This window comes from Phocoena phocoena, chromosome 9 (assembly GCF_963924675.1).
Source record: "Phocoena phocoena chromosome 9, mPhoPho1.1, whole genome shotgun sequence".
NCBI classification, from domain to species: Eukaryota; Metazoa; Chordata; class Mammalia; order Artiodactyla; family Phocoenidae; genus Phocoena; species Phocoena phocoena.
In genome coordinates, this window is record NC_089227.1 from 30,384,112 (window position 1) to 30,409,631 (window position 25,520).

Here is a 25,520-nt window from a genome sequence, read left to right on the forward strand (position 1 = left end):
TCTCTCCCAGACATCTCTCCTGAATTACAAATATTACCCGGTGTCTAATAAAAATAGATCCATTATCGTCTCCCCAAACTAAGACCATCCACAGCAAAACTCATTTCCCTTAGCAAACCTGAACCACCTCTTTGTGTTCTCCATTTTGGCTAAAGGTATTACAATCTACCCTTTTCTATACTTTTAAGGTACCTATCTGTGAAACGGCAACACTGGCACTAACTTCCCTTAGCTACTAAGTTAAAAATCAACCATCAAACAACGAGACACTATCGTGTCCAGGAGGTAAGGAATGTAAAGCATAGTACAAGATTCAACGCTTTTACTCCTTACGAACTTTACAAGAAAAAAACACACCAAAATCCATTTTTTGTGTGTGAAGCGTTTCCCACTTACCAAACAAAAGTAATTTACTTTCCAAAACATTTAAATGTAATCCTTACTACAAATCCCATTTTAGAGATGAAAAAACCTGATATTCAAAGGGATTAGGTAATTTAACCCAAGTTTTACAAGCTGGTCGGTGCAAGATCCAGACCCTAAACCCTAGACTTGAGATTTCAAATTCCCTTTTCTGTTACTGTTGAAATAAACTTCTACACAATAAAACGAAATCTCGGGTGTGCACGACAGAGGTCAACGGAGCAGCGCACGCAAGTACCAGAAAGCACAAGGCATCCTGGACGCGCTCTAGGCCGGGGTCCTCCTTGCCCAACCCTCGCTCCGACGCCCCCCGGCCACTCTCTCCCCGCCAAGACCCTCTGCGGCCTGCCTCCAGCCAGCCCGGTGACCGCGGGAAAACGGCGCTCTGAGACTCGGGGCGCGCTGGGTAGAGGCTGCAGCCGCCGCCAATCGCCCCACCCCAATCTGCGTCCGGGCTCGGCCGTAGCCGCCGCGCCTCCAGCCGCCGGGACAGCCGACCCGGGGGGAGCAAGCGTACCTGGGGGAGGAAACGGCTGGAGGGCAGGCGGTCCCGGCAACCTTAGAAGGTGGGAATGACCTCGGAGGCGAGTTGATCTGGCTGGCGGCGCTAACTGCATTCACTCCCTTTGGCCACCCCGGGGCCACAAAGTCTCTTCAAGCCAGTACAGGGTACAGCACACCGGCGACGAGAACCCGGGGCGGACCTGAGGGCGAGAATGCGTACCAGTGGGTAAGGCGCAGGGGCGGAGACGCGGCCCGTGGGGGCGGGGCGCAGGCGCGAGGAGGCGGGGTGTGAGGGGCCGGATACGCAGCGCGAGGAGGCGGGCACCGAGGGGCTGGGCGCCCGACGCGAGCACGTGGGGGAGAGCGCGAGGCGGGGCGCGCGGCGTGAGAGGGGGCGGGGCGCGCGTATCGGCGCCGCGGCCGCGTGACGCGTTTTCAAATCTTCAACCGCCGCAGCCCACTCGTTTGTGCTTTGCCACTTCCTCCTTGGCGCCCTGAGGCCGCATTCCGCCCCCGGAAACTCGGCGGGCAGACGCGGCATCTCTGCTGCGTGGGTGTGGTGGCCCGCGGAAGCGGAGAAGCTACCGGCCGGTCAACGGGCCTTGAGGAGCCGTGTTTCCGCGGCCGCCCGGCGCGACACTTTCTCCGGACCCAGCATGTAGGTGCCGGGCGGCTGCCATGAACTCCAGAGCCATGAGGACCCACAGCAGAGGACATTTCCAGGGTACGAAGCCCCTCCTCCGGCTGCAGTCCCTTTAATCCTTTCCTTCCCTCATGGTTCCATAATTGATTGTTCAGAGTTCTCGCGCTGGGTCTCTGCTTTTCTCTTCTGACACGTGCATCCTGCTCTGGCCTGAAGGAAGGCTTGCTTCGGGGTTTTGCCGCAGGAAGGGAACGGATCCCGGCCCGGCCCCTGGCGCTCTCCACTCTCCAGCCTCGGCCGCAAATTCCCCGTAGCGCTGTCGGTTATAAAACTAGAAGACAATGCGGGACCCGGGAACCCGCCGGGGCGCCCACCGATGCTGCGACCCTTTGAGGCTGCCGCTTGAGCCTCGATTTAAATACAGATGTGCTCGGGGCTTTTCGCTTCCTGATTAAACTGGGTGATTATGGGTGGATTTTTGGTCTTATGAAGTTGAGGGAAAGTGTTTGTATTTCAAACACACCGTTGCTGTTTTCAACATTACAGACAGAAACAAGAGCAAACTTTCATTTTCAATCACTTCTATTTGGTAAAGCATTGCAGCCTGTAAGTTTTTCTTTTGAACATGTATAGTGTGTGTGTGGGTATATATTGATATGTATAGTGTGTATATGTGGTCTACTTATGAACAGATTGAGTTCTTAAAGTTAATTTTTAAGCAGCTGTTTGGATCTGATATGTTTTCAAAGGAAAGAATGAAATGAATGGTGATTTGGTTCTTCAAATGGACCGCTGAGTTCTTAATATACACACTGACTCTATGTGAAACTCAACCTTGAGCAGTCAGGAACCTTTGAGGTCTAGGTCATTCTGAGTAACAGGTTTCTTGCATTATTAAATGTTCAACATTTTAAGTACCAGTTGTGAGTGTTCAACAGAATGGCAGACGCTCCATGAGTATTTGTTGAGTAAATACTCCATGCAGTTTACATACTAGGAAAATTCTTTCAAATTGGTTTTACATAGTTCACTGCCTTAATGCATAAAACACGGATAAACACATGAATATTTCTTGCAGAGTCAACTGTTGACTGTGAACAAGTCGTTTTGCGACATATAATATCTGTTAAAATAGAGTATTTTGCCTTTATCCTAAGTGATACCACAAAGAAATATATTAAAATGTTAATGACTGCTAAATTAGTAGGATTAGATTTTTCTCTCTGTGATATTATCACATAAACAAATATTTTTAAAACAGTAGAAAATTTCTGTCTGCGTAAAACATGATCTAATTCTAAATTTTTTAAACAATAGGTGGAATCCAAGTCAAAAATGAAAAAAATCGACCGTCTTTGAAATCTCTGAAAACTGATAACAAACAAGAAAAATCCAAATATAAGCCACTCTGGGGTAAAGTATTTTACATTGACTTACCTTCTGTCACCATATCTGAAAAACTGCAAAAGGACATTAAGGATCTGGGAGGGGTAAGTCAAAACCATACACTGTAACAAAAAAGGAAAACTAATCATTTAACATTTTCCTTTGGGAAAAAAACTTTTATAAGCACCAAGCTTAAAATTTTTAACAGCTGTTTATCATTAATGAACAGTCATTTGTTTTAACCTTCTGTAGGCTGACAAAACTTTCAGGTTTCTGTGATTATTAGTCTGGTGTGAAGTTCACAAGTGTGAGAAATGAGACTCCCTTGTCCTGAAGGAACTGCTGATTGCCTTCTCATGGTAATGTTGGGATGTCCTCCAGGTGGCAGAAACTCCTTGATTATGATTATTGGGAAGCTACATGAAAGTAAGATGTTATTTACAGAACAAGGAAAACCTGTTCAAACCACAAAGAGTTAAAATTTCTCTTGACTGATACAGTCTCAACAGACTCAATGTCATTAAGGGAACGATTTTGGATTATAAATATGGAAAACGTGCTTCTTTCCTACCTTATACATTGAGTAAATGATTAGGAAATTAGAAAATTTGGGTAAAATTCTAAGATTTTCTTAGGATTAAGGGTGGTACTGGGTAAGTTTTAGCAAGGTTAAGATTTTATTCATTTATTTCCTGATTATTCCTGTTTCAAAGACTTCTGCTGCACTTTGTCATGGTTAACATTTTTTGAATAATATGAACAAATCCTGCCATTACTGGAATAGAAATTTGCAGAACATGTAACAAGTTTTTTGGAATCATTTTTTGATATATTTTACTTAACTGTCTTTGAAAAGCTATTCTACTTTTTTGCTATTCATTTTCTTAAAATAAAACATTGTCACACATTTGTCATAGTAGTAGCATGTACCATAATGACCATATGACTGCATTACTAAAGTTCATGTTTTATAGCCTGCCATCATTGAATAAAGATCCCTTATTTTAAAAATTAAGTACTTAAGTGTCCAGAGAAGTAAGTGACTGACCCAGGGTAGAATCAGCCTAATACCTGGACTCATGCTACTGCACCATTCTGTTCCTCTAGCAATCAGTGGCTACAAAGTCGCTATCTGATATGGTTTGAGAGCTTTCTTAAATATAATGGAAAAACTTATTAACCCCTCTAATCTAAATCAGTAATTTTAGATTTGTGCTTTTAGCAGTGGAACCCTTCAAACAAAATCATGTTCAGAAGTCCAATGTGTAAAGCCAATAAAAAGGGAATTGCTGTAGCTGAAACAGCAGTATAGAAGCTAGTGCAGGGACTGCCTGCCCTACCCCCTTTTTCTCTCTCCTCTCATCCCCATAGCAGTTCCTGAGGCACCTGCAAGAAACAAATTTTGAATTCACTTATGTGTTAGATAATAGCTGAGAAAGAGCTGAAAGTTGGTTTTATACACTTCAAATTTTTATCCTAAAATGGTTTGAAGTAGGTCAATGAAATGAGGAGCATATTAATGTCATAAGTTTCCAAATTTTTCCCCAAAGCTGTGGATTTTCAACTGAATTTGATTTATTGACTTTATTCCTTTAATTTCTCCTAAGATTTTTTTTATCAAATTCTGATCTCCCCCACACTATTTTTCCAATAATTCATGATGTCATGATTTCTGTCTCTAGCACAGTACTATTTCTATCACTGAAAAAGACTTACGAAGATCTCGTATGGGAGCTATAAAGGAACTTTGATTTCTATACACTAATTTAAGTTTTAAGATTCAACTTTAAGAAACGTGTAGTTAAATATTGATAGATCTTCCTCAAAAGGACTGTGCTTATTACTTAATTTTTAGGATTACTTAGATCCTTTAACCATTTGTAATTTATTTTGCCTCAGGTTATTAACAGTGTCATCTTTTTTTGAACTGTCCGTTTTATGCATTTGCTTTCTCTAGTCTGAATGAAAACATCTAAATACACCTTTTATTTGGAGAGTACACTTCTGAAGATTCAGCCACTGAGAGCACATCAGTGAAGTGCTGACATAATGGGGGACTATCTCTGATAGTGGCAAGAAAGGTTGCTGTTGTAAAACCAACCATGCTTAAGCCCATATCTAAACAGTTTGGGCTAAAATAAGACAGCTGGAGAAGAAAAGAGATGTAGGGTCAGATACCATGGCATAGTTCTGTCCTCATGAACTTGAGGACAGAATTACTTGTTGTGGATGTTCAGTGTGACCTTGAGTCATCAGAAAATAAGTTTTGAGTTTACTCTTTTAAAGACCTAGATTCCACAGTAGCTAATAAATTAAAGGCCATGATAAAACTAACTCAACAGTACAGGACACAGTATTAAGTATTTTGGTAGATTCAAAAATGAATCTGATGTCCATCCCACCCTCAATTTCTAATGTAAGCAGAGATGGCATTGGTACAATTAATTGTAATATAGAATGTTATAAGAGGGAAAGATTGCTTCCAACTAAGGAATCTTGGAGGCCATTGTACAGACACAAGTTGAACTCAGCTTTGAAGAATGGTTATGATTTGGGCATATGGAAATTCATTCAGAAATTATTCCACCAGTGTCTCCCATATGCTAGCACTATTTTAGATGCTGGGGAATGCAAAAATAAGATGTAGTCTAATCCTCTAGGAATTCTCAGTCTATCGGACACCTAAATCAATAAATTACAGTATAGCATTGTCAGTGCTTTAACAGAAGTTATGTAGAAATTGCCATTAGAATATAGAAATGGAAATATTAACTCTGCCTTTTGGATTTATAGCAGGAATAAAATTTGAGCTGAGTCTTGAAAGCCTAGTAGGAATATACCAGGTAAAATGAACAAACTAAATAGAGGAAAGAACATATTTAAAATATAGGTCTGTGTGGTTTGTTTGAGCAACTGCTAATATTAAGAGTATGACTTGAGCTTGGGATTTAGATGGGGGATATGGCAAGAAACAGTGTTACATTGGGACCAGATTGTAAAAGATATTTTTCATTATTAAAGACTTATAACTCGAGGTACAGGAAATGGAAAACCAAGGGAAATGTGTCATATTAGCATAAGGACAAATATATAGACCAATGCAATAGAATAGAGAACCCAGAAATCCTCTCATATAGTTGATTTTCAACAGGAGCACCAAGACCATTCAGTGGGGAAAGGATAATCTTTTTAACAACTGATGCTAGGAAAACTGAATATCAACATGCAAAAGAATTAAGTTGTACCCTTACTGTATATTATGTGCTACAATTAATTAAAAATGGATCAAGATCTAAAATGTAAGAGCTAAAACCCATAGAGGAAAGTATTGGGGAGAATCTTCATGATGTTAGATTTGGCATTGAGTCCTTGACTGACACCAAAAGCACAGACTGCAAATGAAAAAACAGATAAATTGGACTTAATAAAAATGTGAAGATTTTGTGTATCAAAGGACACTATCGAGAGGGTGAAAAGACAACCCACATAATGAGAAAAAAAATATTTGCAAATCATACATCTGATAAGGGATTAATATCTAGAATATAAAGAACTACTACAACTCAACAAAAAACAACCCAATTAAAAAATGAGCAAAGGACTTGAATAGACATTTCTCCAAAGAAGATACATACATACAGATGGCCAATAAGCACATGAAAAGATGTGCAGCATCACTAATCACTGGGAAATACAAATCAAAAACATAGAGACAGACATAGAAAACCAACTTATGGTCACCAAAGGGGAGAGTGGGGGGAGGATGTAAATTAGGAGTTAAAGATGAGCAGATAGAAACCACTATATACAAAATAGGTAAACAAGGTCCTACTGTATAGCATAGGGCACTATATTCCATATCTTGTAATAAACTATAATGGAAAAGAATATGAAAAAGAATATGTATATATATGTATAACTGAGTCACTTTGCTGTACACCAGACACACAACATTGTAAATTAACTATATTTCAATTAAAAAAAACCACACACTGAGGTACCATCTGACATCTGTTAGAATGGCCACTATCAACATAGGTGTTGGTGAGGATGTAGAGAAACTGGAACCCTCGTGAACTGTTGGTGAGATTGTAAAATGGTGCAACTGCTATGGAAAACATTAGTTTCCTCAAAAAATTAAAAATGGAATTACCATATGATCAAGCAATTCCACTTCTGGGTATATACCCAAAAGAACTGAAAGCAGAGTCTGGAAGAGATACTTATATACCCATGGTCACAGCAGCATTATTCACAATAACCAAAAGGTGGAAACAACCCAGATGTTAATCAGCAGGTGAATGGATAAACAAAACGTGGTTTATACATACAGTGGAATATTACTCAACCTTGAAAAGGAATGGAATTCTGATCCATGCTACATCATGAGTGAACCTTGAAAACACTGTACTAAATGAAATAAACCAGACACAAAAGGACAAATACAGGATTCCACTTATATGAAGTACCTAGAATTATCAAATCCATAGAAACAGAAAGTAAGCATTAAAAGGGGCTGGCAAGGGACTCCCCTGGTAGCGCAGTGGTTAAGAATCCATCTGCCAATGCAAGGGACACAGGTTCAAGCCCTGGTCTGGGAAGATCTCATGTGCCACAGAGCAACTAAGCCCATGTGCCACAACTACTCAGCCTGCACTCTAGAGCCTGCGAGCCACAACTACTGAGCCTGTGTGCCACAACTACTGAAGCCCGTGCACCTAGAGCCCATGCTCTGCAACAAGAAAAGCCACTGCAATGAGAAGCCCGCGTACCGCAACCAAGAGTAGTCCCCGCTTGCCACAACTAGAGAAAGCCCGCACACAGCAACAAAGACCCAGTGCAGCCAAAACTAAACAAATAAATAAATTTACTTTAAAAAAAAAAAAAAAGGGGGGGCTGGCAAGAGGGGAAAATGGGGAGTTATTGTTTAATGGGTACAGTTTCAGCTTAGAATGATGAAAAACTTCTGGAAATGGATAGTGGAGAAGGTTATACAACATTGTGAATATACTTAATGCCACTGAATTGTACACTCAAAAATGGTTTAAATGGTAAATTTTATGTTACGTATTTTATCACAATTTTTTTTTTTTTTAATGGTTGGGAGATTGGGCTTCTCGAAAAACTGGAAGCTCTGTCAGTGCTGGGGCCACATATTTATGAAGATGAAAAGAGTATTTGACATGTAATCGTTCATTCGTATTCTTGCTGGCCCTTGTAGGCATTTGAGTCTGTCATCCTTAGAATACATAAATGTACTTTATTTACTGGTGGATGAAAATGTTACTCAGAAAAAAAGGAACTAGTGATTTGTATTTAACCAAGGCAGCTGCTGGTCTTAGCACCAAATTGTGCTTAATGCTTAGATGAAATTAACTAATTACATACTTTGCTTCATTGTTTATTATCTTCATTTATGTTGTGAGACCCTACAGAAATTAGATACAGCTGCTTAAAATACTTTGAGTCTCTCATTTATGCAAATAGTTAATGATTAATAGTATTTTTTCTACTTAGTTTAATTTTCCTGCCTTTGGATGGCAGTGATTTTCAACACTGACTTATTGACTTTGGTACATGTGTTTATAAATTCAGACATTTAAGCAGTGGTTTTCAAACTAGGGAAATTCTCTTCAAAACAGTCATACACTTTTTTTGGGGCGGGGGTGCTATGTTGGGTCTTCATTGCTGCATGCAGGCTTCAGTAGTTGCAGCACGCTCAGTAGTTGCAGTACGGGGGCCTGAGAGCCCTCAGGCTTCAGTAGTTGTGGTGCACGGGCTCTAGGGCCCCCAGCGTTGGTAGTTGTGGCACTCAGGCTCAGCTGCTCTGCAGCATGTGGGATCTTCCCGGACAGGGATCGAACCCGTGTCCCCTGCATTGGCAGGCAGATTCTTAACCACTGCGCCACCAGGGAAGTCTCAGTCATACACTCTTAAAAGTAAGGGTTTCCTACCTTTTAATAGTTTAAGTCTTAAGGAAAGATGTTATAACTTTATAAGTTTGAATTGTGCTATCCAGTATTATAGCCATTCGCTACATGTGCCTATTGAAATTTAAGTTAATTAAAATTAACAGTTTGTAATTGTTGCTCAGTCACATTAATTACACTTCACGTACTCAGTAGTCACATGTGGCAGTTGTTACCATATTGGACAATGCTGATAAAGAACATTTCCATCATTACAGTGAGTTCTATTGGACAGTAGTGCTTTAGAGCATGGATATGAAACAATACCTATGTTCACACAACGTTGTAAATCAGCTATACTTCAATTAAGAAAAAATTAAGGTTAAAAAAAAAAAGAGTACCTGTGTTCAAATTCTCTTACTACTGGTGTAACCCTCAAGGCAAGTCACTTAACTTCTGTTTTCTTCTCCACAAAATAAGGATAATATTAGTATTATGGGTTGTCATGTGGATTAAACTAATTACAATATATAAACTACATGCTGTTGTTTTATTAGAATTCTCATTGTACTTTCTCAACTCTAGGTTCAGAATAATACAGTATAGAAATTTAGAATATTAAAATGCATCAAATTGGCATTCTCTACTGTGCCTAGCATATGAAACAGTTTATGGTTTATATGACTTACTTAAAAATACTTTGTTTTCCTTTAGCGAGTTGAAGAATTTCTCAGCAAAGATATCAGTTATCTTATTTCAAATAAAAAGGAAGCTAAATTTGCACAAACCTTGGGACAAATTTCTCCTGTACCAAGTCCAGAATCTGCATATACTGCAGAAACCACATCACCTCATCCCAGCCATGATGGAAGTTCATTTAAGTCTCCAGATACAGTAAGTCTCTGAAATATGGTTTGAGACTCTGGGAAAGGCTATAGGATTTTATAATTTTCAAGAGTGGGCTGATTAACAGAGTTCACTTAGGTAGAATAATATCTACACTAAGTGTGGCTTTCCAGTCGTTAATAAGGTTGCTGTTGTATATAGAAAGGTGATTTTTCTCCTAATAGTGCTTGTGTAGTCACACTGATTCCTAAAATATGCCCTTGCATTTAGTGATGGCTTTTATTTTGAGAGTAATTTACAACTAAAGAGTGACAGCAGATCATTTTTTAAAGAAGGAATAGAAACCTTTTGTTTGTTTCAGAGCAGAGGTAAGCAAACTATGGCCCATGGGCCAAATCCAGCCTGCCGCCTGTTTTTTTTTTTTTTTTTTTTGCGGCACGCGGGCCTCTCACTGTTGTGGCCTCTCCTGCTGCGGAGCACAGGCCCAGCGGCCATGGCTTACGGGCCCAACCGCTCCGTGGCATGTGGGATCCTCCCGGACCAGGGCACGAACCCACGTCCCCTGCATCAGCAGGCAGACTCAACCACTGTGCCACCAGGGAAGCCCCAAGCCTGACACCTGTTTTTTACAGCCTGCGAGCTACGCATGGATTTTACATTTTCAAGTGGTTCGGGAAGAATTCAAAAGAATACTTTGTGACAAGTGGCAATTATGTGAAATTCAAATTTCATTGTCCATGAGTAAACTTTTATTGGAACAGAGACATACCATTCATTTACATATTGACTGGTTGCTTTACTGCTGTAAAGGCAGAATGGGATAGTTGCAACAGAGACTATATGGCCTGCAGAGCCATATAAACATGTACTATCTGGCCCTTTAAAGAAAAAGTTTGCCAACCCCTGTACTAGAATTACCAACATCATATCCCTACCACTCAGTTGCCAGTAAGTTGTAAGATACAGTGAAGGATAAATTAAATTGATTTAATTGGGTATGAAAAGGGCAAGAGGTTGAAAATAGTGTTTATCTCATTTTTAGATTGAAATTAATTATTTAAAATTATCCTCCCCGGGGCTTCCCTGGTGGTACAGTGGTTAAGAATCCGCCTGCCATTGCAGGGGACACGGGTTCGATCCCTGGTCCAGGATCCCACATGCCACGGAGCAACTAAGCCCGTGCGCCACAACTGCTGAGCCTGCACTCTAGAGCCCGCGAGCCACACTACTGAGCCCGCGCGCCTAGAGCCTGTGCTCTGCAAAAAGAGAAGCCACCATAGTGAGAAGCCCGTGCAACACAACAAAGGACCAAAAATAAATAATAAATAAATAAATTTTTAAAATAAATTAAAAAAATATCCTCCCCAACTTATCTACTGCAGCCATTTGGAAAGCAGGGAAAAATGGGAGCGGGGGAGAACAGGTAAAAGAAATGATTGTTACATAAAAGATACCTCTTGAAAAGAAAGAGACAAATACAAAGAAGCAAAAACGTCAAAGAAGAAGAGACCAAGGAAGCCTCATACATTCTTTCAGTTAATGCTTTTTTGGAGGAACATGGTTGTACACCAGTGACTAGTTCCAAATTAAATGCTGCTATTAGCATTTCAACTGCTTTTCCTACTGTTTTGTTTAAAAAGTGAAATGCTATGTAAAAACAGTATATATGGTTTACTCATATCCTTAGATCTTTGGTTAAATAGGAAATTAAAATGTAAACTTACTATTTAATTATAGATTGAATTTCAGATCAACCTATTTTATTTTTCATGTTGAATAACATTTACTACAGAACTGACCTTTTTTTTTTTAAGCTGAGTTTAGGCTCTACCAAAAAAAGAAACAAACTTTTTAATAGATCTTATTACAAACAAAGACCCTAAGGAAATAACTTTTTACTGTACATTTATTATGTTGATGATCATTAAGACTTGTACAAATAAACTATGTATTTTAAATTTCATATTTTTATTAAAATTCATCTTTAAATTTTATCTACTTGCTTTAGCTGTTTTATCTTTTTAAAATTTTTTCCAATGAGGCACTATGTTATAACTATTGTTCTCTGGTCTTTTTATAGGTGTGTTTGAGCAGAGGAAAATTATTAGTTGAAAAAGCTATCAAGGACCATGTAAGTAGGAATTTTAAAAATTCGCAGTGTATATTCTATTCCTAAAAACTGAAATGTAAAATAGAGATGTTCTTGAAATCTTTTCCTCATTTTTAATAGGAAAAGCCTAAATATCAGCATGTATCTCATAAAGAACAGAATCTGCTTTTCATGAAGAAACGCCTCCATCTTGTGGCCTTTTAAAGTATTACTGGCCACTTCTGAAGCCTGTGGCATTTTTGTGTCTTTAAAAGAAAAAATTTCTTGAAACTATTAACTGTAAGGCTACAGGGTACATTAATCATCAAGAATATGGGAGTAGGGCTTCCCTGGTGGTGCAGTGGTTGGGAGTCCACCTGCCAATGCAGAGGACACGGGTTTGTGCCCTGGTCCGGGAAGATCCCACATGCCGTGGAGTGGCTAGGCCCGTAAGCCATCGCCGCTGAGCCTGTGCGTCCGGAGCCTGTGCTCTGCAACGGGAGAGGCCACAAGAGTGAGAGGCCCGCGTACTGCAAAAAAAAAAAAAAAAAAAAGAATATGGAGGTATATTAAACAGAAATGGTTTTAGAAATTTCAGAAGAAAAAAACTGATGTTCTCAATGCTGTATTTTAACTGTATAGGGTCTTTTCTGAATAACCATCTCAGTGACATTAAGCTTCAGATAATATTTTTAATTTAGCTCATTTAAAAGAGTAATTTCCTAGAAAAAACTATCAAACTTTTTTTTTAACAGGATTTTATTCCTTCAAACAGTATATTATCAAACGCCTTATCATGGGGAGTAAAAATTCTTCATATTGATGGTAAGGATTTTATTACTGCTTTTGACAATATTTGTTATAAGTGTCTGTCTCTTCATTCCTAATTTTAGATAGAATTCTGATAGCAAGAGATACCTCTAAGGGTAATTCTTTCATCTAAATTTACTACAATTATAAGAAAATAGCAGCATTTAACTCCAAAGGTAAAAATGCTAATCTTAAACCCTTCTTTCTTTTAATAAAGACATTAGATACTACATTGAACAAAAGAAAAAAGAATTGTATTTACTCAAGAAATCAAGTACTTCTGTAAGAGATGGGGTATGTTATTTTCCTTAATTTTTAAACTAATTAAAGAAAATGGTAAGCTTGGTTTTTATTTATGTATCTATAAATTTTTTTGCCAAGTGGAAAATATTACTGCCAGAATATCCTAGGGGTAATCCTGTGTACTATATGCATGTTTCTGTCATTTGAATAAATTGTTGCATATCATTTTACTTTAGGATTTACTCATGAGGTAAAAGTTGTTCCACCTTTGATGAGTTTATCACAAAGGTTTTGCTGAATGAGGGCATAAAAATAACTTACATGACTATATTTAGATTATTTTACTAACCATGCCTTTTCTTTATTGGTTGATTTCTTTCTGTGAAGACATTATAGCTAAAATACAAAATATTTGTTGGGGGTATTGTAAAAGTGAGCTTATATTATTAAGTTCCATACCACTGGATAAAATCTTTAATTCCTGAATGATCTTTGTTTCCTTTCATTTCTTTGGTTGAGTTGATTTTGAAAAGCAGCTTTTTCTCTTTTTTCCCCATGAAACTGCAATAATCACCCTTCCTTTATTTAGTTGTTTTCCTATATGATTTTTTAATCTTGAGGATATTGAGCAATTGCAATAGCTGTTTTCACTGTACTTTCAAGCCCAGTGTTTTTACCATATATATGTTTATATATATATATATATATATATATATATATTTTTTTTTTTTTTTTTTTTAGGGGAAAAGAGTAAGTATTGGCACACAGAAAGCAAGAAGTAAGTATTTTGATTTCCTTAAGTGTGTTTGTTTTGCTTTTAGAAAATAGAATAAAACATATAAAAATCTTCTAACATATCATGTAACCAACCCTTTAAATGACTTTCTCAGTAGTTCTTAGCCTTTTTTTTTTTCTTTAGAACATTGACCCCTGTGGCAGTCTGGTAAAGTCTATGGACCTTTGTTAGAATTATGTTTTTTAAAACATTTTTGCTTATCATTATATCACTAAGAAAATCAATTACATTGAAATTCAGTTATCAGAATATTTTTCAGTATAAAATAGTTATATACTTGTTTTTATTACACATTAAAAAGTTCTAGCAGTGATTATAATTGCTAGTGTAATTTTGTAATTGCTAGTGTAATTTTGTTTTGAAGTGATGAGTATAAATGATGCTTTGAGATATTTGTAGTAACTAATATGATATGAAAATATGTTTCAACTGATATCAAAATTACAAGCATTGGGCCTCCCTGGTGCACAGTGGTTTAGAATCCACCTGCCAATGCAGGGGACACGGGTTCGAGCCCTGGTCTAGGAAGATCCCACATGCCGCGGAGCAACTAAGCCTGTGCGCCACAACTACTAAGCCTGTGCGCCACAACTACTAAGCCTGTGCTCTAGAGGCCGTTAGCCACAACTACTGAGCCCGCGTGCTGCAACTACTGAAGCCCGCACGCCAAGAGCCCATGCTCCGCAGCAAGAGAAGCCACTGCAATGAGAAGCCCATGCACAGCAACAAAGAGTAGCCCCTGCTCGCTGCAGCTAGAGAAAGCCTGTGCACAGCAAGGGAGACCCAACACAGCCAAAGTAAATAAGTAAAATAAATAAATAAATAAAAATTACAAGCACTGCTGATACTACTGTGATTCTTTTGCTTATATGCAAAATTGAAGGACGTGTTACATTTCAGTTAGAGATTAGTGAACATAAAAGTTAAATTTTTTTACCTGTTCTAGCTGAAAATCCTCCGGAATTCTGCTTATAGATCCTTTAGGAGATCCATTCCATTTAAGAATCACAGAATATAGACAGAGCTTCTGTCATTTTAGAAATGGATTTATAATTGCAGGATACCTTATCTGAGGCTAAAAACTTCAAATTGAAATGAAATGGATAATGGATACATCGTTGGATTATTTTAGCCAGAGTAGTTTTATTTAAGAAAAAAAATTCTGGATTTGTAAGCATCTAATACCATGTTTTGTATATTCCCAAGCAGGTAGACTCAAAAAGCCTTTTGTAAAGGTGGAAGATATAAGCCAGTAAGTATCTTAAATTCAATCTGTATGATTTAAATACAATATTAAAGGAGAAAATCTAACTAATTAAACTGTTCCCGCTAATACTTTTAGGTCCCTTTACGTTAGATTTATATGATATTAATATGCATGTGGCACAGTTTCAAAAAGTAGCATTACTTTGTGCTCAAGGACTGAATTAAGTTTCAGTAGGTTTTAGATAATAATTCCTTGAAAATCTAGTTTAGAGCAATCACGAGACCAGCTCATTTTTCAGTATTTCAAATAACCATTCTCTGGCTAAAGGTAATACCATATGATTTAGAACTACTACTTAAAGACTGCATCTACATTTGTAAAAAAGAAATTATTAGTTACTACTTGGAAATACAAAATCTGAGTATAACATCTAATTTGGTAGTTTTCGCAAACTCATTCTGAAGCTCTATAGAATAATCTTAATGAAGACTACAGATATAAGTAGACTAATTTGGCATGGGAGAATTAGATTTCTTTCCCTACACATTCTAGTTACTCATTTAGACATGTGTGATTAATTCTCTTGGGTGCTCAATGAGGTGACAAAGATGTGTTGAACACTTCTTTTTTTAAAATGTGCTACTGTGAGAAAAAAAAAAGTACAATTTAAAATTAGGCCTGGAGGGACTTCCCTGGTGGCCCAGTGGTAAAGAACCCTCCTTCCCATGCAGGGGACACAGGTTCAGTCCCTGGTTGGAGAACTAAGATCCCACATGCTGTGGACAGCTAAGCCCTCGCATCTCAACTATAGAGCCCGTGTGCTGCAAACTAAAGAGCCTACATGCTCTGGAGCCCACGCACCACAACTAGAGAAGAGAAAGCCCGCATGCCGCAACAAAGAGCCCACGTGCCACGACTAAGACCCGACACAGCCATAAAAATAAATATTTTTAAAAATTAAAATATTTTAAAAATTTTAAAAAAGGCCTAGAGAAGCATCAATAAGTGGAAAGACAGTCCATATTCATGGATTGGAAGACTTCATATTTTAAGATGTGAGTACTACCCAAAGTGATCTACAGATTTAAAGCAATCCCTATAAAATCCCAATGACTTCTGTTGCAAAAAGAGAAAAATCTGTCCTAAAATTCATATGGAATCTCAAGGGACGCTGAACACCCAAAGTAATTTTGAAAATGAAGAACAAAGTTGGAGGTCTACACTTAACCTATGTCAAAACTTACTACAAAGCTGTAGTAATCAAAACAGTTTGGTACTGACATAAAGACATATATAAACCAATGGAATAGAATAAAGAGCCCAGAAGTAAATCTTTATATATATGATCAAATGATTGCTGACAAGGATGCCAAGAACATTCAGTAGGGAAAGGACAGTCTTTTTAATAAACAGTATTGGGGGCTTCCCTGGTGGCGCAGTGGTTGAGAGTCTGCCTGCCGATGCAGGGGACATGGGTTCGTGCCCCGGTCCAGGAAGATCCCACATGCTGCGGAGCGGCTAGGCCCGTGAGCCATGGCCACTGAGCCTGCGTGTCTGGAGCCTGTGCTCCGCAATGGGAGAGGCCACAACAGTGAGAGGCCCGCGTACCGCAAAAAAAAAACATAATAATAATAATAAACAGTATTGGGAAAACTAGATAGCCACATGCAAAAGAATGAAGTTGGACCCTTACTTTATACAATATATAAAATTAACTCAAAATGAGTCAGAGACCTAAAACTATACAACTCTTGGGAAAAAAAACATAGGGGGAAGCTATATGACATTGGAATTGGCAGTCATTTCTTGGATATGACACTAAAAGCAGAAGCAAAAAGATAAAAGAACTAAATTGGACTACGTCAAAATTATAAATTTCTGTGCGCAAAAGACATAACACAGTGAGAAGGCAACCACAGAATGGGAGAAGATAGTTGCAAGTTATGTATCTAATACGATGGTATTATGAAGAACTCAACAACAGAAAATCAAATGACCCAATTAAAAAATGGGCAAAGGACCTGACACTGCTCCAAACATACCCAAATTGCCAACAAGCATATGAAAAGATGTTCAACCTTACTCATCATCAGAGAAATGCAAATCAAAACCACAATGAGAAATCTATTACCTCACAACCGTTAGGATGGGTACTATTTTAAAAAGAAAAAAGTGTTGGTGAGGGTGTGGAGATATTGGAACTCTTATGCACAATTTGTGGGATTAGAAAATGGTGTAACCACTATGGAAAACCATATGGAGAGTCCTCAAAAATTCTGAACTGCTTGCTGTATGATCCAGCAGCTCCACTTCTGAGTATATATCCAAAAGAACTGAAAACAGGGTTTAGAAGCACTTGTACATGCATGTTCATAGCAGCACTATTCACAATAGCCAAGAGGCAGAAGCAACCCAGATGTTCATCAACAGATGAATGGATAATATGGTATATACATACAATGGGATATTATTCAACTTTAAAAAGGAATGAAATTTTGAAACCACAACATGGATCAACCTTGAGGACATTATGCTTAATGAAATAAGAGGAAAATACTACATGATTCCACCTAATGAGGTACCCAGAGTAGTCAAATTCATGGAAACAAGGTAGAATGGTGGTTGTCAGGGGCTGGTGGGGAAGAGAGAATGGGGAGTTACTTATTTTATATGTGGGTACAAAGTTTCATTTTGAAAGATGAAAAGAGCTCTAGATATGGACAGGTGTTAATAGTTGTAAAACATTGAATATACTTAATACAACTGAACTGTGCACTTAAGAATAGTAAATAGTAAATTTTAATTGATTCCTATTGTTTATTTCAGATTCCAGGTGAATTACATGATTTTGAAATATAAGACTTGAAACATGTTTTCTTTCATCATAAAGATTCTCATGTATTTGTCTTTTTATTCTTTTAGGCTTTATAGGCCATTTTATCTTCAGCTGACCAATATGCCTTTTATAAACTATTCTGTTCAGAAGCCCTCCAGTCCATTTGAAGTAGATAAGCCATCTACCACCCAAAAGGAAACTCAGGTTAAACTAAGGTTGGTTAAACCGTCAAGTAATTTTTTATCTTTTTAAACAAATATTTAAAATAATTCATTTAACACCATGGTGTGTGTGTGTTGGTATGTGTGTGTGTGTTGGTGTGTGTGTGTGTCTGTCTAATCACTGTTGTGCTTTCTCCCCTGGATATTTTTAATGCCCCTTTGCTAGATTTAAAGTCTGAATCTCTTTTTCAAGTATGTCACATTTAGCTACTTTAGATGGGGGCTCTGGGGGGGAGCTTAAAAATATTTGCAGATAATTCAAATGTGTTGTGTCTTTTCAGTGATCTGAGATATTCTCCAGAATAATCGTTACATTCTCAGTTTGCTTCTCAATTTCTTAAAAAGAAAAATGGCTAAAAGTATTTGTTTATATAAATCTCTGCAAATTATGGCAGGTGCTGTTTGATAGTTGAGGACTAAATTTTTTAAAATTATTCCTTACGTTCAGCGGTTAATCTTTTACCATATATTTCTATCAGGATCCAAAGAGATGGTGATAAATGTGGTGGAATCCCAGTTCAACTCCAGTTAAAAGAGAAGAAAAAAAAGGGATATTGTGAATGTTGCTTGCAGAAATACGAAGATCTCGATACTGTAAATGTGATTTTGTATTTAGAGGGTTGATATTTCTAAAACTATGAATAATATTTGCTGTTTAAATTTTAGTTTATTCTTTTTTTTTTTTTAGTTTATTCTTTTGATTGTGGTTTACAATTTGGTAATTATTAAGTAGTAGATACTTCTTTTTGATAGAATTATCTTGAATTTTAAGAACCCAAAGCAGGGAAATGTGTATTGAAAAATCATTTTTATCCATTCAGCAAATATTTATTGAGCACCTGCTGTGTACCAATTACTGCTCTGGGTGAACAGCATTGAACAAAAGCGACCAATTCACAACCCTTGTGAAGATTACATTCTGTGGAAGGCGAGGAGAGAGAGCTAACCACAGGATAAGAGAATAGTGAAGTATATAGAGAGAACATTAGATTAGTGCTATGAGAAAATAAAGCAGGAATGAAGGTGTTGCTATTTATTTAGACTAGACAAGGAATACCTAACTGATGTGGTATTTGAGTAGAGACCTGAGAGAAGTTGAGAGAACAAGACTTGTGAATGTTGAAATAAGCAATGCAAAAGTGCTAAATGAAACTGATTGGTAGGATCAAAGAACAGATGATGGTGGACTGAGCAATGGTGGTAGAAGTCAGCTTGCGGATATGATTGTAAAGGTGGGGCCAAGAGGATGTGCAGTGGATTGGATGTTGGGAGGGAGAGAGGGTGGGTCATGGGTCACTGCATGCTTCAGGCCTTAACAATTAAAAAATGGGTAAGTGATTTACTAATGGGAGGATGAGAAGAAAGTGGAGACAGTTCTTTGAAATAGCAGAAAAAGAAATTGTTGAAAATATATATGGGATGAAGAGAAAATTTAAAAAATGAGAACAATTACAATTTGTAAACTGATAAAAAGAGCAAGAGCTTTGGATCCAGGCTAGCCCAAGGTTGAATCCTGGCTTCCTGTCTGTCTATGAGACTTTGAACAGTACCTGGCACTGTGCTTATTAAATATTAGCTGTTATTGTTTGAATTGTTAATTTTTAAAATACTGGGACAGTCTGTTTTGGTGCTTGGTTTTGGTAGAAGATGGTAGGAAAGTTGAGAAAAAATATTTGAAAATATCTCATCCATAAACTACCTCTGTCTTCAGTTTCTAAATTGGAAGTTTGTTTTATAACTGAAAGTTTGTGTCAGTTTTTTGTGTTTAGTTTATATAATAAAGTAGAAAAATAGTTAATTTTAAAGTTAGTTTAAAATTATTTTTAATCATAAGCTGAACTTTCTCAGAAATATTTGCCCTTCCCAAAAATCATTTTGAAAATTTAAATTGTAGATTGGTCCTGAAATTTTACTTCGCTGTTGCAATAAATTAATCTAAAATGGATGTTTTCCTTAATATCAGTTTGTGGATCCTAATTTGATGCTCAGAGGATGTTGGGGCTAAAAATCAACCACAAGAAAGGAAAATCAAAGTAGAGGCTGTGATGGATATTTTTTAATTTTTAATTTTTTTTTACAGTTTTTCATGTATATGATCCCTAGTCACTAAGAATATAGGAAATATTTTCTTTTTTGAAACTTTGATTTCGTAGTGATTCAGTTCCACCTGTGTCGAGCATTCATTTAACAAATTTGATCACAGGAAATTAAGCAGCAAACAAGGCAGATATATTCCCTACCCTTTTACCATCTTACAGTCTGACAGAGGAAATAGATATGAAACATGTATTTGCAAGTAGGATGAAAAGTGAAGTATGAAGTGCAGTGGTAATAAATAGAGTACTGAATGTAGAATGAGGAACAAGGAAGGCTCAACTGAGAAAGTGACATTTAAATCAAGACTTAAAGGATGAATAAAAAGAGTTAGGTGGGGCTTCCCTGGTGGTGCAGTGATTGAGAGTCCGCCTGCCGATGCAGGGGATGCGGGTTCGTGCCCCGGTCCGGGAAGATCCCACATGCCGGTGGAGTGGCTGGGCCCGTGAGCCATGGCCGCTGAGCCTGCGCGTCTGGAGCCTGTGCTCCGCGACGGGAGAGGCCACAGCAGTGAGAGGCCCGCATACCACAAAAAAAAAAAAAAAAAAAAGAGTTAGGTGGAGGTAGAGAGGAGCTACACAAAAGTTGGAAGTTGTTTTTCTTAGTTCAGTTAGTAATTTTTCCTTCCAAGAACATGAATAAACAGAATCTGAACTTACAAAGTTAATGTTTCGTTTCTCATTAGTTTTAACATTACTGAGCATACATAATTTGTATATGGTAAATTTTGCAAGCAAGGAAGGAATACGTTTATATTCCAGAATACTGTATTTTTTGTGACCAGTGAAGAATTTCGTTTTTGGAATTAAAATCAAATCATCGCAAGTTAAAATTAGTGCTCGCTTCGGCAGCACATATACTAAAATTGGAACGATACAGAGAAGATTAGCATGGCCCCTGCGCAAGGATGACATGCAAATTCGTGAAGCGTTCCGATGTTTTTAATAAAGATGTTAAAAAAAATAATAAAATAAAATGGATGACCAAAAATAAAAGTTAAAATGATATGAAACTAGGGAAACAAATGAGGTTCTTCCATAATCACCTTGATACAGGCTTCTAGTTACAATTCCCTGATCAGCTGATAGACAAATGATACAGAATTAGCTTGGAGATTCCACCTATTCCGAAGGAACTTTGTTTCCTCTGAGTTTTATCCCAGTACACTGAACTTGTTGACTTTTGTTCTTAACCACCCTTAAGATTGAGAAAAACCTTCTCGGTACTCAGTCATAAGCACTGGGTAATTGAGATCATTTATTCCCTCATTCTCAAAATTTTTTTTTATTCTTCCCAGCATTAGTTGTACTTCATCTTTTTTTACTTAGTCTCTCTTCTAGATTCTTGTTTTAGATTCTTGTATGTTACATAACATTTCATGTATTTAATATTTTATAAGCCCTACCTTACTTATTACTTAGTGGTAATTGCATAAGAATAAAGTAGTAAAGAGAAGTGTTTTCAAAAATATTAGCACACTAAATGCTATATGTTACTGTTGTTTTTCTTCAGCTTTATCTTCATTTTCTGATGTAGCTCATTGGTTTTCAGTTCCCTTAAACTACTAATTAATTAGTACTTGACTTTTTCTGATTGAAAAATGGAAGACTAAAAACCAAAGTACTTTTAGTGGTTTCTCAGCAGTTACTTTTATTCTACTTATTTTAAGTTCTGATAAAGGATATTTCTTTGGAGTAGTTATTAGATACTTAATTTTAGGGGCATGAGAATATTAGAAAAAAGTATCTATTACTTTTAAAATATAATTATGATCTATGTACTTTTTTGTTTTATTTTAGCATCTTCTAAGTGAGCAACACAGAAACTTTGCACAGAGTAATCACTATCAACTTGTTGATGACATTGTATCTAAGTTAGTTTTTGACTTTGTGGAATATGAAAGGGACATGCCTAAAAATAAAAGGTAATTATCAACCCAAGTTTTAAATTTTACAAGAATATTAAACCATTAAACTAAAAATAAATCCAATGTTTTCTGTTCTTAGAAGGATTATATTTTCAGCATAGAAATATGGTTAAGAACTGATTGCTTCTTTTCTCTCCCTCCTCCACCGCCACCAAAAATGCTTACCTTATTATTACTTTCATAGTCTAAAAGGGGAGTTGGCAAACTTTTTCTATAAAGAACCACATAGTTAATATTTTAGGCTTTGTGAACCACAAAAAATAAATAGATGGCAGACTAGATTTGGCCCGAGCTGCATAAAGTGTGAATACAGTGACGTTCAGTATACAGTAGCTGTACATTGACAAAATGAGCCTCATTAAGATTATTCCCACAAATCTAAAATAAAAAGAAATGCTTTCATATGAATATACCCTAGAACTGGTAATAACTCAATAGGTTGTTTAGTCCTTATATCTGTTTTTAGACCAATCTTAAGGCATAAAGAAGACTATAAAATGATACCAAGCTGCAACTCCTGAAAATTAACTAGAAAGTTTTTTGGCTATATCTGGGTAGAACAGTTCCTAAACCTCTTATTTCTGTAACATTCAGAATGATTGTTCATGACTGATGTAATATTTGGAGAGGAAGCATATTTCCAACTATTAAAACTTATATGGGCTACTGTAAGAATTTAGAATTCCCTAAAAACTCATTCTGCAGCAAAATTCTGAACTAGTACTTAAATATAAACTGGTTTATTCCTTAATTATCTTATTATCTGCACAATTTTTATCTCTATAGACAAGTCACTTAAACATCTCTGGACTTTAAAGAAGAGTGATGTTGGACTAGTGTTTTTACATTTTATATCCTCCATTTGTTCAAGAGGAGTCTTAAGTGAAAGTATCAACAAAATAAATAGAAAAGTAACCATTCTAGTTTTGAAGGGGCAGGTGGAATTCTATATTTCTCTTCATTATCTGTGACATGTATAACATAAAACATAATTAGTGAGCCATTAAGTTTTTTTCTCTTTGTAAGTAATTTAGGATTGTCTAATACAAACTAGCATCCCAAGGGTATTAAGAGACTCCATGAAGAAGAGAGTTTCAAGTCAAATATGTGTGTGAAACTTAAGGATTACTGACTTGTCATCTTTAGAAGTATAATGATATAAGGTTTCTGGCTTACTATAATATTGGATTGTTTATTTTTAAATATAAATAAATATCCATTTCTGCCTTAGGTTTCCCAATACTCATTCACCACATGCGAAGTCAACATTAATGTAAATCAAAGCACAGAAATTAAGAAATTTTTCAGGATAGTGAAAAAATTAGGAACAGACCCAAATCCCTTTACTATCATCTTTCTTTGATTTATATGATCAAAGTAGTTTTAAATACCAAAGTCAAGAAACTGCTTACCTCTGGGAGGAAGTGGAAGAAAGTGGATGAGGAATGGTACACTAGAGTTTTTAGCTATATCTGTAAAGTTTTATTATTTTAAAAACATCTAAAGTGGACTTCCCTGGCAGTCCATTGGTTAAGACTCCCCACTTCCACCGCAGGGGGCATGGGTTTGACCCCTGGTCGGGGAACTAAGATCCTGCACGCCACGCGGCGTGGCCAAAAAAATAAAAGCATCTAAAGTAAATGTGGCTAAATAGTAAAAGTTCTGTATTTTTGTAGTGTTTTCTAAGTTAAATAAGTTTTATATACAGTTTTTAAAGATTTTTACTAATTTAGTTTTTAAATACTCAGGAATTTTTGATAGCAATTTTAATTTTTTTTCTTTTCTTTTTCCTCTAAAGAATAAAATACAGTGTTGGTTCCCTTTCTCCTATTACTGCAAATGTTTTGAAAAAGTTTGAACGTAAAGAAAAGATGGAATTACAACATACTTCTCAGAAAAACTCCAGGGAAAATGTACAGGTGGTGGAGCACGGTTTCCTGGATAAAGAAACCCAGGAACCTGAACAAAAGTTTATGTCTACTTCAGAACACATCCCACACCCTTCAAGTGAATTAAGAGGACATGATGATAAAACATCTAATAAATGTTCCATGTTAAATCCAGCTGAAAATGACATAAAAGAAAATTTTATATCTCTATCTCCACATAAAAATAAACAGGAATGCATTCTTAATGTTCCTAAACATAAATTAATTATAAATGAAAATGACTTAGAAGTAAGGGTGGATCACTGTCCACATAGGCAACAGGCATCTGTACAAGTTTCTCATTTCAGTACGGATAATAGTGCATCTCAACCAAAACAGAAGTCAGATACTGTACTTTTTCCAGCAAAGGATATGAAGGAAAAGGACCTTCGTTCAGTATTTCATCATGATTCTGATCTGTTAGCAATAAACAGTTCACAGAAGCACCTAACAATTCAGGCAAAGGCTCCATCCCAAAGCCCTACTGAGGAACCCAACCCATGTGACATCAAGAATATGGATAGTTTACCTTCTGGTAAAATCCATCGGAAAGTGAAAATACTATTAAGAAGAAATAAAAAAGAAAACCTGGAACCAAATGTGGAGTTAGATAAGAGAAGAACTGAATTTCTTACTACACAAGAAGAAAACAGAATTTGTAGCTCATCAGTACAGTCTCTACTGGACTTATTTCAAACCAGTGAAGAAAAGTCAGAATTTTTGGGTTTCACAAGCTACACTGAAAACAGTGGTATATGTGATGTTTTAGATATTTGGGAAGAGGAAAACTCACATTTGTTATCAGTGTTTTTCTCGTCCCCTTCAACTTCTACATTTTCTGGTTTTGAGATTTAAAAAAATAAATACCTTTCAGAAGCAATGAAGAATGATATTCTTGAAATTTTTAAGAATATGTATAAAAATTCTTAGTTTTGGGGGTGAGGTTTTGCCAATTTTGTTTACAGAATGAAATGTAAATATTAACAATAAAGGTGATTGCATTTTTCTACAGAATTGAATATGCTAGAAAAATTGTAGAATAAACTTGTGACTCATCTTATTTTGCATACTATGTTCATAATTGTTTTCTAAGAACTATTATGAATAATAAGTTTGCTTTATGTCAGTGAAAACTAATTTCAAGGGAAATTTTGAGAATATCAAAATTTAGCATTATAAATTTAGATATTCTAGTTATATCTATTGTCTATTAAAACAGATTTCCATGATAACATGATAATATTGCTTTTAAAAACCTAATTTTCATACAGAAAGGAAAAATTGTATTTCAGTGTCTGAGTTCTGGAAATCATTATTACCAGGAGCATTGACACATGAGGGTGAACTAGTTGGACCATGCTAGGGTGTTGGCACTGAGGAGTTCGGTTATTTGTGGAGATAGATAGAAGCCATGAGGGAAAAACTTAACCAGGCTAGCATATGGAGTGAAATAATTTTTCCACTGTTCTTATTTACCTTTGGAAATAATTTCTTCCAAAAATGACTCTTTAATCCCTAATTTGGTATCAAGAAAGGAAAGGGAAAGGATGGCAATGAACTAGATATGTTTTGAAACATGCAGATTGCCTTTGATCAGTCACTTGGCGATTCAATAATTGAGAGAAGAGAAAATTCAAATATCAGGAAAATTTCAACTG

The 25,520-nt window shown here is 36.7% G+C and overlaps 1 protein-coding gene and 1 non-coding gene across 2 annotated transcripts; both read left to right on the plus strand.

Annotated features, from left to right (window-relative positions):
- Positions 1 to 1,392: 1,392 nt before the first annotated feature.
- On the plus strand, positions 1,393 to 24,926 carry DBF4 (DBF4-CDC7 kinase regulatory subunit). Its single transcript, XM_065884023.1, has 12 exons — positions 1,393 to 1,651; positions 2,888 to 3,060; positions 9,580 to 9,759; positions 11,792 to 11,842; positions 12,556 to 12,625; positions 12,828 to 12,904; positions 13,595 to 13,631; positions 14,856 to 14,901; positions 17,779 to 17,907; positions 18,393 to 18,513; positions 21,807 to 21,931; positions 23,733 to 24,926. The coding sequence occupies exons 1-12, from the start codon at positions 1,606 to 1,608 to the stop codon at positions 24,715 to 24,717; spliced, it is 2,040 nt and encodes a 679-aa protein (XP_065740095.1). The 5' UTR covers positions 1,393 to 1,605; the 3' UTR covers positions 24,718 to 24,926.
- LOC136128648 (U6 spliceosomal RNA) lies at positions 20,843 to 20,949 on the plus strand. The gene has a single exon (XR_010656235.1). It is a non-coding gene; the product is annotated as a U6 spliceosomal RNA (small nuclear RNA).
- Positions 24,927 to 25,520: the final 594 nt, after the last annotated feature.

What these genes read in the sequence shown, in the direction of transcription:
- DBF4 (XM_065884023.1), top strand. Translation starts at nt 1,606, where the DNA reads ATGAACTCCAGAGCCATGAGGACCCACAGCAGAGGACATTTCCAGG. An exon ending in AAAAAGCTATCAAGGACCAT is followed by an intron (nt 11,843 to 12,555) that starts GTAAGTAGGAAT and finishes TTTTTTTAACAG; the next exon opens with GATTTTATTCCTTCAAACAG. An exon ending in GACATGCCTAAAAATAAAAG is followed by an intron (nt 21,932 to 23,732) that starts GTAATTATCAAC and finishes TTTCCTCTAAAG; the next exon opens with AATAAAATACAGTGTTGGTT.